The sequence below is a fragment of the Leptodactylus fuscus genome, chromosome 7 (genome assembly GCF_031893055.1).
Source record: "Leptodactylus fuscus isolate aLepFus1 chromosome 7, aLepFus1.hap2, whole genome shotgun sequence".
Lineage (NCBI taxonomy): Eukaryota > Metazoa > Chordata > Amphibia > Anura > Leptodactylidae > Leptodactylus > Leptodactylus fuscus.
The window spans coordinates 151,297,484-151,310,562 of NC_134271.1; the positions used below are offsets into that span (position 1 = coordinate 151,297,484).

At 44.5% G+C, this 13,079-nt stretch overlaps 1 protein-coding gene across 1 annotated transcript in view; it reads right to left on the minus strand.

Moving 5' to 3' along the window:
* LOC142214348 (NACHT, LRR and PYD domains-containing protein 3-like) overlaps positions 1-258 on the minus strand; it is a 65,950-nt gene extending 65,692 nt beyond the window's left edge. The window contains exon 1 of the mRNA XM_075283282.1: positions 154-258. Within this exon, the coding sequence (XP_075139383.1) occupies positions 154-258 (105 nt within the window). The remainder of the gene's footprint in view (positions 1-153) is intronic.
* Positions 259-13,079: the final 12,821 nt, after the last annotated feature.

Genomic DNA, 13,079 nt, shown 5'->3' on the forward strand with positions numbered 1-13,079 from the left:
CCTTTTGGTCATACAAACGATTCTGTTTTACTTTGATATGAAACATAATTCAATTTCAGCCTCTTGGAAACAATAGGAAAGTTACATGGCGTTCGCTGTTCCTATAACACATGGGACACTTGTATCTAACACTGACCAGTTATGTCTTCTCACCTCAACATCTGGAATATTCTGGTCATTCAGCTTACTCAGAAGTGATATGGAACTCAAGTTCTCCACAATGTAGAGCAGATCATCCTGGAAATATTCATATGTCATCCTCAGGACATGATCTTCATACTGACAAAGCTGCTGGTGAAACTCCTGAGGCTTATCATCTAGGAAATGAAGGAGACACAAGAATAAAGTCTTCTACAACCTGTATAACATGTACAGTATCTTATTAAAGGGATCCTATCATTGGATACCCTTTTTTCTGACTAACATGTAGGAATAGCCTTAAGAAAGGTTATTCTTCTCTTGCAACACTGGGGGTGGTCTCCAGCGCTCAAACAACATTGGGGGCATCCCCAATGCTGTGAGAGAACTCTGCAGCGCTGCCTCCATCTTCTCCTTTTGTCTTCTTCCCTCCTCGGTTTCAATCTTCTAGGCCTTGGGCAGAGCCAACTGCGCATGCCAGTGGCCACAAGAAAATGGCTGGTTACACAGCTTACTGAATTCAGCGCATTGTTGGATTTCGCGATCTGTGCCCCAGTTGAAGAGCTGTCGGTGCTGGTACTGTAGCTCTTCACCGTCAGAAGGGTGTTTCTGACAGTTCGGAACGCCCTTCCTCACAGCAGCGCCTATAGCACTGTACTGTGAAAGCAGGGAGGAATGCCTCCTCCCTCTCCTCATGGTACTCATTCATAGACGAGCACTGGGGGGGGGTGTTCCTCACCGCTCTCACAGTACAGTGCTATAGGCGCTGCTGTGAGGAAGGGCTTCCTGACTGACTGTCAGGAACATCCTTCTGACTGTAAAGAGCTACGGTACCGGCACCAATAGCTCTTCACCGGGGGGCACAGAACGGGAAAGCCGACAGCGCACTGAATTCAGCGCACTGTCGGCTTTCTAGCGGTATATAAAACCACATGTGCCCCAAGTGATGAAAGGTCCTCTTTAAGCTCAAAAGCCACCATCATGAGCCATTTACCTGCTGTAAACAACATCACCACCGTAGATTTTAAATGAGATACATGGGTCAACTCACGAAAATACCCAATGTCCAAATACTGTTGAGGGGAACTGAAGGGCAGCCACTCTTCCACGCCTTACCATGTCCCAACGCTGCAGTGGAGTCTTGAAACAACAGAGTCGACAATTCAGCAGTACTTTCCGAAGAGGGGCTGGGCATGGGGATCCCATAAAGTCCGTTCTCGGGTGGAGGTCTCTGAAGCGATTCCACTGAAAATGGGAGAGTGTCAGCCGAAATATTGTCAACTTCAAAGTAATGTGCAAAAAAACAGAAAACATTAAGCAGATATAAATAACAAGGTGAATTGGGAGGACCAACAAATAGAAAATCATCAAGATAATGTATAACCGATTACGAGCCGACTCCCGCCTCAGCACCCATTCCAAAAAAGTACTAAAAACCTCGAAGTAACAGCAGGAGATGGAGCAACCCATGGGCAAACACATATCATAATAGAACAAGCCATGTAACCGACATACCAACAAATGTTACCAATCAGGGTGTACCAGTAAGACACGGAATGCTGACTCGATGTCCGATTTTGCTAGGAAGGACTTCTACTCCTTATCAGCATATTCAGATATGTGAATTGTAAATGATCTTGTAGGATCATTTACTAAATGCAAGAATAAGATTGTTATGAAAAGGAAGAAAGAGAAGATGCCTTACTACCTCTGGAAGTTTTATTCCCCATCGCTGAGACTTTGTCGTTATTAAGATCTCCTGCTAGATAAAAATAATTTATATTTAGAAGCATAAAAATCCAGAATTTCCTTTATAACCCAGTAGCATGCACGACACCATATAGAATTAGGTCCTGTAGTCTAGACCATCTCTTATTAAATATCACCTATTGAATGGACCCAGACCTGTCTTGCAGAGATTTCTATATTTCTGCCTAGGGCAGCCTATGATTGGAATGAATGGATATGTCCATGTACCGCAGTACATTACTGAAACAGCTCTAGCTCTGGAGCCACAAATGTAATAATTCTGGCATTAAAATAAGACCAAGATGTTGTCTGTAGCCCCAGTAGATCACAAGATATCACTGGTTGAAGTGGGAGCTGCATATACTCACAGCTCTCACTTCAGCCAGTGTGCAGTATTCCTCTCTTTGTGACTGTATATAACCCCAGGGGAAGGGGTACTTTAGAGATTTGCTCTTGATAGCCCCCCCAATTATCAATCATATTACATACCTGTGGAGCCTGAGCAGCAGCAGAAAATGCAGTCTGCAGAACCTAAGAGGTATAAAAGAAAAAAACATGTACAAATAGACAATTTTACCCCCTTGTTAATAACCACCCCCCCAAAAAAAAAAAACAAAAAAAAAAAAACAAACAAACACAATTGGTATCGCCACATTTGTAGCAACCCCTGTGCAGGGCCTATGCATTATATTGTGTGTCATATTACTACAGGGAGTCTGTCACCAGCTCTGACTATATTAAACCAATCCCAATATTACAGTTCTCAGGCTGAATATATAGCTTTTTTTCCTTAAAGGAATTCTATTATTAAAACCACATTTTTTCTTGATCACACATAGGAATATCCTTAAGAAAGGATATTCTTCTCCTACCTTTAGATGTCTTCTCCACACCGCTGTTCAGTATAAATACCGGTTTTCGTCTGTATACAAATGAGTTCTCTTGCAGCACTGGGGGCGTCCCCAATGCTGCGAGATGGCTCTGTCATTGAGCCTCGGGCAGAGCCGACTGCACATGCCCGGGGCCATTTTTTTTGTGGCTGCTTGTGCCGGAAGAAGACACGTAGAGAGGCCGTTCCAGATGAAGATGAAGGCGGTGCTGGAGGAAGTTTTGAACCCTTTCAGCATTTCACGGCAATTAAAACAAAATAGAGGTCAAATGTATCATTTAATTTTTTTTTAATTTTGTTACTACAACAAACTTTCCCTTTTCTAAACCTGATTGGTTCTCACGACGATCACATGATTGGGACCTTAACCAATCAGGTTTAGATCAAGTCTTTGTGAACACCAGCTGCAGCATGTGATGTGTTCACGGAGTTGAAGACCCTTGGGGAGACCCGATCCCCATTTTAAAATGGTTTATAAACATCGGTGCGGCACATAGCCCAAGCCGCGCTGACGTTTATATACTACCAGTGGTCGCAAAGCGGTAAATACACTCTCATCCCTTGGCATCTCAGACCTGGCCCTTTCCTGGATCGCCTCATACCTCACTGACCGCACATTCAGCGTCTCCCACTCGCACACCACGTCTCTGTAGGTGTCCCCCAAAGCTCCGTCCTAGGACCTCTCCTGTTCTTCATCTACACCCTCGGCCTGGGCCAACTCATAGAATCTCATGGTTTTCAATACCATTGATATGCTGATGACACCCAAATATATCTCTCTGGACCAGACGTTACCTCTCTTTTGTCCAGAGTTCCAGAGCACCCGTAGCCTCCTTTCTCTCCTCTCGCTTTCTCAAACTCAACATGGAGAAAACAGAGTCCATCATCTTCAACCCATCTCACACAGCCCCTATACCTTACCCATCTGTCAAAGTTAATGGAACCACACTAACCCCTGTCCCACGGATCTGTTGCCTTGGGATAACCTTAGGCTCTGAGCTATCCTTCAAGTCCCATATCAAACCCTCAACACCTTCTGCCGCCTCCAACTCAAGAACATCCATCAAATCCGCTCCTTCCTCACCCCTAAAACTACAAAGATGCTAGTCCTTGCCCTGATAATCTCCCACCTAGATTACTGTAACACCCTTCTCCATGGACTCCCAGCGAATACTCTTACCCCCCCCCCCCCCTTCAGTCCACCTTACACTGGGCTGCTCGCTTAATAAATTAAATTCAATTACTTGGCAATGGAGCCTTGCAGAAAGAAAGGAAATAAAGTTATAAATTCAGACCTTGTGGCGGATGTCCTTTAAACCTGTGTCACCTCCTCATAGGAAAAATACAAAGGTAATTCACATAGAAAGTGAATGGAATCGGGATAAGGCACGTGGTGTATTCATCTGTCACTACTCTTATCAAGATATTGAGGTCTGTGAATTGTATACATCTTGTAGGATCATTTACCAAATACTAGAATAATCGTTATGAAAAGGAGGAAAGAGAAGATGTCTTACAATATTTGGAAGTTTTATTCCCCATCTTTAGTCTCTGTAGATATTAAAATCTCCTGCAAGATGAAAATAATTTGTTATATTTATAAGCATAAAAATCCAGATTTTTTTTTTTTAATCAACACATAGCATGCACACCACTATATATAATAATAGGGGGCTAATAAATGCCACAAAAAAAAGTATAAAAAAATATTTAAAAAATTAAAAAGTATTAAAAATTCAAATCACCCCCTTACCCTAGAACACATACTGTATAAAAGTTGGTAAATACTGTGAAACACCTCCATGTTAGGTATCAATGTGTTCGAAAACACCCGCTCTACAAATCTATAAAAATATTTTTCCTGTACGGGTAAACACTGTAGCAGGAAAAATAGTCAAAAGTGCCAAACCGCCATTTTTTCACAGTTTTGCCTCTGATAAAAATTTGAATAAAAAATCATCAAAGCAAAAGAAATTCCCCAAAATGGTAGGAATAAAAAGTACACCCGGCCCCAAAAAAAGACGCTCTATACATTCCTGTACACGGAAGTATAAAAAAGTTAGGCGGTGTTCACACTGCCGCTTCTGTCTGCCCGGGGTGTCTGCTGTAAACCCCAGGGAAACCGGACAGCAGACGACTTGTGAGCGGTCGGCTCTAAAACCCATTTATTTGAATGGGTTTTCAATGGTGACTGCCCGTACGCGTTTTTAGCCTCTCCGCCTGGTGTTTTTTTTTTTTTTTTTTCCGTGGACACAAAATCCTGCATGTTCATTTTTGTGTTCAGCAACACCATGAAAATAAGACGTATCTTTGGAAGCAAAATTTATTATAAGTCACTATCTTATTTTCGAGGAAACAGCGAAGTGAAACAGCTCTAGCTTTAAAACAAGACCAAGATCGTGTCTTTCACTTCATTAGATACCACGATATGACTGGTTGAGGTGGAGTCACAGCTCTCATTTCAGCCGTCAGTAGCACAACTAGGAATGGCGGGGCCCTGTGGCAAACTTTTGACATGTAGCACCCCCCCTGAACAACACAGATTCCGAAGACCTCAACAGACCCCCCTGCATTCCTGCGTGCTCTATTATGCCCCATAGTGACCCCTGCACACAGTATTATCCCCCATAGTGGCCCCTTCACACAGTATTATGTCCCATAGTGGCCCCTGAACACAGTATTATCCCCCATAGTGGCCCCTGCACACAGTATTATGTCCCATAGTGGCCCCTGCACACAGTATTATCCCCAATAGTGGCCCCTGCACACAGTATTATTCCCCATAGTGGCCCCTGCACACAGTATTATCCCCCATAGTGGCCCCAGCACACAGTATTATGTCCCATAGTGGCCCCCTGCACACAGTATTATGTCCCATAGTGGCCCCTGAACACAGTATTATCCCCCATAGTGGCCCCTGCACACAGTATTATGTCCCATAGTGGCCCCTGCACACAGTATTATCCCCCATAGTGGCCCCAGCACACAGTATTATGTCCCATAGTGGCCCCTGCACACAGTATTATCCCCCATAGTGGCCCCTGTACACAGTATTATTCCCCATAGTGGCCCCTTCACACAGTATTATGCCCCATAGTGGCCCCAGCACACAGTATTATGTCCCATAGTGGCCCCTGCATACAGTATTATGTCCCATAGTGGCCCCTGCACACAGTATTATCCGCCATAGTGTCTCCTGCACACAGTATTATGTCCCATAGTGGCCCCTGCACACAGTATTATGTCCCATAGTGGCCCCTGCACACAATATTATACCCCATAGTGGCCCCTGCACACAGTATTATCCCCCATAGTGACCCCTGCACAGAGTATTATGACCCATAGTGGCCCCTGCACACAGTATTATGTCCCATACTGGCCCCTGCACACAGTATTATGCCTCATAGTGGCCCCTGCACACAGTATTATGTCCCTTAGTGGCCCCAGTACACAGTATTATGTCCCATAGTGGCCCCCTGCACACAGTATTATCCCCAATAGTGGCCCCTGCACACAGTATTATGCCCCATAGTGGCCCCTGCACACAGTATTATCCCCCATAATGGCCCCTGCACAGAGTATTATGACCCATAGTGGCCCCTGCACACAGTATTATGCCCCATAGTGGCCCCTGCACACAGTATTATGCCCCATAGTGTCTCCTGCACACAGTATTATCCCCCATAGTGGCCCCTGCACACAGTATTATCCCCCATATTGGCCCCAGCACACAGTATTATGCCCCATAGTGTCTCCTGCACACAGTATTATCCCCCATAGTGGCCCCTGCACACAGTATTATCCCCCATAGTGGCCCCTGCACACAGTATTATCCCCCATAGTGGCCCCAGCACACAGTATTATGTCCCATAGTGGCCCCTGCATACAGTATTATGTCCCATAGTGGCCCCTGCACACAGTATTATCCGCCATAGTGTCTCCTGCACACAGTATTATGTCCCATAGTGGCCCCTGCACACAGTATTACCCCCCATAGTGTCTCCTGCACACAGTATTATCCTCCATAGTGACCCCTGCACAGAGTATTATTACCCATAGTGGCCCCTGAATACAGTATTATGCCCCATAGTGGCCCCTGCACACAGTATTATGCCCCATAGTGACCCCTGCACACAGTATTATGTCCCATAGTGGCCCCTGCACACAGTATTATCCCCAATAGTGGCCCCTGCACACAGTATTATGCCCCATAGTGGCCCCTGCATACAGTATTATGTCCCATAGTGGCCCCTACACACAGTATTATGCCCCATAGTGACCCCTGCACACAGTATTATGTCCCATAGTGGCCCCTGCACACAGTATTATCCCCAATAGTGGCCCCTGCACACAGTATTATCCCCCATAGTGGCCCCAGCACACAGTATTATCCCCCATAGTGGCCCCAGCACACAGTATTATGTCCCATAGTGGCCCCTGCACACATTATTATGCCCCACTGTGGACACCCATGAACAATTATTATATTCTGGGGTCTTTTTAGACCCCAGAGTAGAATATTAGGAGACCCAGGGGGGGATTCAAACATAAAAAACACTGTCACCTACCTATCCCCGACTCTGCTGCAGTCCTCTGTGGTGTCGGCCATCTTCAATGACGCCGGGACGTCACATGACCTGGGATGCCTGTCCGAAGCCTGTCTGTAGCGCGGAGAGGTAAGTAACAGTGTTTTTTTATGTTCCCTTACCTCTCCGGTCATTATACTCGAGCTCTGTCTTCGTGCCTGCATTTCGAGATGTTGTATGGCCGGCGCGTCCGGCCAAACTTTATTTAGTACTCTGTTTTGAGCACAGTGACGTCGTCACATTATGCGTGTGTGGACCCTCCTCTGGTTGTCTTCCTATGTCTTATATGTTTTTTATTTTTTGATATTTAATAAATATATTTTTGTATTATCTTTTATATTTTGTCCCTATTTTCTTGTGTTTATATTTAATACAAACAATATTACAGGCATCAATAAGGTGAAAACGATATCACAAAATTAATCATACATATAAAACAAGGACAAATACCTATCTCCATATTCAAATACAGACTAGTATAATTCTTCAAGGATGCAATCCAATATCTTAGATTGATTTCCTGCAAAATGGAACGGACTCATTTGATATGCAGCATATAGATATAGTGTATTCTTTATGTCATTATTAGAGATGAGCGAACACTGTTCAGATCAGCCGATCCGAACAGAACGCTCCCATAGAAATGAATGGAAGCACCTGGCACCTTAATCCCCCACGTGCCGGCCGCTTCCATTCATTTCTATGGGAGCGTGCTGTGAGCGTGCTGTTCCGAACAGTGTTCGCTCATCTCTAGTCATTATATGTCACTTTTGTATATTATTTGCCTTAAATGATACATTTAATGCCCCATCCATCTGCCCCCAGATGTCCTTCCTCTGCCCCCAAATTTAATGTCCTCCTCTTTCTGAACCCACAGTTTAATGTTCTCCTCATATGCCTCCTCAGTATATTGTCCCCCCATTCATCTGCCCCCACAGTTTAATGTCCCTCTTCATCTACCACAGTGTAACATAAAAAAAAATCACTGATACTCACCTCTCCTCGCTCCCCTGCTGCTGTGTCTCAGGTCTCTGTTCCAGGAGTCTTCAGGATGCTGAAGGTGCAATGTGAGTGACAACATCTCATCGCGCCTACAGCTCCTGGGGCCGGAGCACACAGGGAGCACAGTGGTGAAGCAGGAGCTACCTGTCTGCTGATGGCTCTTGCTTCATTCACCACTGTATTCAACTCATCTGCATCCTCTAAATGCAGATAAGGTGAATCCTGGACATACCTCTTGCCGACCGGGACAGGACCCGGAATCTGGGAGGTATGATTTTAATACTTTCTATAAATAAGTGACCCTTTATACATATATAGAATGATGAATTTCTTACCTATAAGTCGTTCACAGGGTGTAGAAATACAAAATACATTTCTAGAAAGGAAAAAAGTCCGTGTGCCAAGGAAAAGAGGAAGCGCGGAGGGGAGGATATTGTAAAATCGCCTTTACATTCAGTTCTCGAAATTTAACCCTGTTCTGTATTTGGCCATGTCATCTCACAGGCTCTTTTATTACAAGGCTCCTCTGTCTCTGACCCCCCCTTATCCTATACACAAAGGCTTCTCTTAAATACAACTTTGTTAGCATAAACTGTAATATATCTTCTATGTGATCTATGTCCAGGAGTCCAGTAGGTTTCATAGACATCTTGTCGTTTCATGGTCCTGCTGTCCTCTCATGATCCCATTGTTGCCTCATGGTCCTGTTGTCGTCTCATGTCTCTGTTGTTGTGTCATGTCCCTGTTATTGTGTCATGTCCCTGTAGTCTCATGGCTAGAGATGAGCGAACAGTAAAATATTCGATATTTGATATTCGTTTCGAATAGCTGCTCAATATTCGCCTATTCGAACGAACCCCAGTATAGTCTATGGGGAAAAATGCTTCGTTTCAGGGGATCCCACCATTCGACTCAGGAGGGTCACCATGTCCACTATCACACCCCAGCAAATGATGCCAACACCTCTGCAATGCAACTGGGACAGCAGGGGAAGCATGTCTGGGGGCATCTAACAGGCCCAAGTCACTGTATCTCGTCGGGATCCCTGTCAGCTTGCGATATGCGCGAGCTGACTTTTTCCCATAGGAATGCATTGACCAGCGTTGATTGGCCAGTGTACAGCATTCGGCCAATCAATGCTGGTTCTGCCGGAGCAGGCGGAGTCTAAGATCCGTCCACAGCAGTTTCCATTGTGGCCCGATCTCAAATGTAGCCGTGCTGACACAGCACTGCTACACGGAGAAGCGACAGAGCTCAGCACACACAGAGATGCAGTAGAGCTGAGTGTGCAGCATGGTTCAGCGCACACTCAGTACTGCTACATCAGATGCAGCTGAGCTGAGTGTGCAACATGGTTCAGCGCACACTCAGCACTGCTACATCAGATACAGCTGAGCTGAGTGTGTAGCATGGTTCAGCGCACACTCAGCACTGCTACATCAGATACAGCTGAGCTGAGTGTGTAGCATGGTTCAGCGCACGCTCAGCACTGCTACATCAGATACAGCTGAGCTGAGTGTGCAGCATGGTTCAGCGCACACACATAGAAGCGGCAGAACTCGGCACACACAGAGATGCAGCAGAGCTGAGTGTGAAGCATGGTTCAGTGCACACTCAGTACTTCTACATCAGATGCAGCTGAGCTGCTGTGGATCTGTGGAATAGCCTACCGCAGGAGCTGTTTCTATATTGTAAGTACTGTGAATCTGTGCAATAGCCTACCCCAGGAACTGTTTCTATATTGTAAGTACTGTGAATCTGTGGAATAGCCTACCCCAGGAACTGGTTTTATACTGTAAAGACTGTGAATCTGTGGACTAGCCTACCGCAGGAGCTGTTTCTATATTGTAAGTACTGTGAATCTGTGGACTAGCCTACCCCAGGAGCTGTTTCTATATTGTAAGTACTGTGAATCTGTGGAATAGCCTACCCCAGGAGCTGTTTCTATATTGTAAGCACCGTGAATCTGTGGAATAGCCTACCCCAGGAGCTGTTTCTATATTGTAAGTACTGTGAATCTGTGGAATAGCCTACCCCAGGAGCTGTTTCTATATTGTAAGTACTGTGAATCTGTGGAATAGCCTACCCCAGGAGCTGTTTCTATATTGTAAGTACTGTGAATCTGTGGAATAGCCTACCCCAGGAGCTGTTTCTATATTGTAAGTACTGTGAATCTGTGGACTAGCCTACCGCAGGGGCTGTTTCTATATTGTAAGTACTGGGAATCTGTGGAATAGCTTACCCCAGGAGCTGTTTCTATAATGTAAGTACTGGGAATCTGTGGAATAGCTTACCCCAGGAGCTGTTTCTATAATGTAAGTACTGGGAATCTGTGGACTAGCCTACCCCAGGAGCTGCTTCTATACTGTAAGGATTGTAAATCTTTGGAATAGCCTACCCCAGGAGCTGTTTCTATATTGTAAGTACTGTGAATCTGTGGAATAGCCTACCCCAGGAGCTGTTTCTATATTGTAAGTACTGTGAATCTGTGGACTAGCCTACCGCAGGGGCTGTTTCTATATTGTAAGTACTGGGAATCTGTGGAATAGCCTACCCCAGGAGCTGTTTCTATAATGTAAGTACTGCGAATCTGTGGAATAGCTTACCCCAGGAGCTGTTTCTATAATGTAAGTACTGGGAATCTGTGGACTAGCCTACCCCAGGAGCTGCTTCTATACTGTAAGGATTGTAAATCTTTGGAATAGCCTACCCCAGGAGCTGTTTCTATATTGTAAGTACTGTGTATCTGTGGAATAGTCTACCCCAGGAGCTGGTCACAATATTCAAAGCTGACAGCTTCAAAAAAATTATTAGCTGCCTTTTTAGAGGTGGATGATAGTGGAGTTTCCACAATTGATAAGGATGAATTACAGCACCTGGTGAGTTATTCTGAGAGGTGGACTTCTTATTCTTCTATGATAAAATCGCTATAATGGGAGAAGTTTTAGATATATGACCCTCAACCTTCTCCTAGTATTTTAGTCATGTATCCACAGCTCCTGACTATTTCGGTACATGTATGCTGGTAATAGTCCCTGACAGACCCTATCTCCTGTGAATGACCAGATTTTATCTCACCCCTCCACCACCGATGAGTATCACTATGGATTCCCACCATAACATTTCTCTGTGCTCTTCCTCCTTCCTTATACTGTTATACTGATGCTTATTCCATGGCCTTTCATCTACATGTATACTGCTTAGACAGACGCCTTGGTAGGTTGCACTTCACACTCCAGATATTTTTGCATTCTAGGAATTTAAACCCTCTTTGTAGGTCTCTTGTTAGCGACTTTGCTCCTGCACCTGATCAAGGGGCCCAAGTAGCCCAAAGTGTATTATTTAAGTACTTTTATGATTATAGATGGTCCTTACACCAATCCATTTATGTCAGTCCGCAGCTCTCATGGGAGGACCAGCCCATATTTTGATGTCCCCATCAGCGGCCGTGGACTCTGACCCTGGTTCTTATGAAGTAGGTCTCTGACCACAGGTGTGACATAACAAGTCATCAGTATTATAGACAGCAAATGGTCAGTTGGGGTCCCATTACAGATTGTGCATTGGGGGCCCAGGATCCTGAAGTTACATCTCTGGTCACCAACACAACACATAATGGAGGAGACCTACAGTGGATGAGAACAGATCAGAGTTTTAGGCTAGGGATAAGAGCATGTTCACACTACCGTTATTAGGATTTTGTTGCTGTCATCCGTCATAGGATAAGACCAACGGATATTAACGCTAGTAGACTAATGGATATAGAAGTAGCCCCCTCCGTCCGTGTCTGATCTGATGATCTAGATAGAATATAGAAAACACGACCAGCGCTTTCTTCTGTCATGCTTTTACATGGGGGTAAATACATATCAAACGGAGGGGGCTCCAGATTTTCTGGTTCAGGACTGGACATATTTTCCATTTTTTTTATACTTGTTCTTTTCAGGGTCAGAATATTTTTTCCTTTAGGTTATTCACATAATTTTTGCATCTTTTATCAGTAATAAACAGGGCTTTACTTTTATGGGGTTTTTTTTCCTGTATTTTAATTTGTGAGAAAATAGGAATAAAAAAAGGAAAATTATCTGTTTTTCACATTTTTCATAGTTTATTTGAAAAAACCCAAAAACTAAATACTACTAAACATAATTTTAAAAAGTTTTCCCTTGCCATTACTGTAATTTTTACGTCGGTGACCCTTATTGTTGTGTTTCCGGGGACGGGATTAGAACCTGTGATATGGGCGTGGTAATGGCGTTTTATTTTTTAATGTACTGCATCATGGCGGCTCCATAGCTGTGTACACAGTGCACATTGGATTCACTTCTATGATCTCATCTGCAGCCTTGTCTCTGCCATGCAGGTCTATGGGACTAAGAAAATATCAAACTGCACATGGACGTCATCCGGGTACAGAATGTATGTTGTCTGTTTAGCACAGATTTAGGAATATGGTGAGCGAGCATCAGAGCACTCAGCCTATAAACATTATTGGGTGGCATGCTTGGGGAAACAGCTGATCTGTAGGGTCCTAACAGTCTAATAGACCTAAGAGATAAGTGGGACTCCAACACCCAACTGTTTGAAGAGACAGTGTGGCTTTTGCGAGGGCCGTGACCCCTTCACTGTTTCTATTGCACTGAGTCTGTTTTATAACGACTGTGCAATGTTATTACAGCCTGTGATAATATCACATGCCTGCTGTGAAACAGACA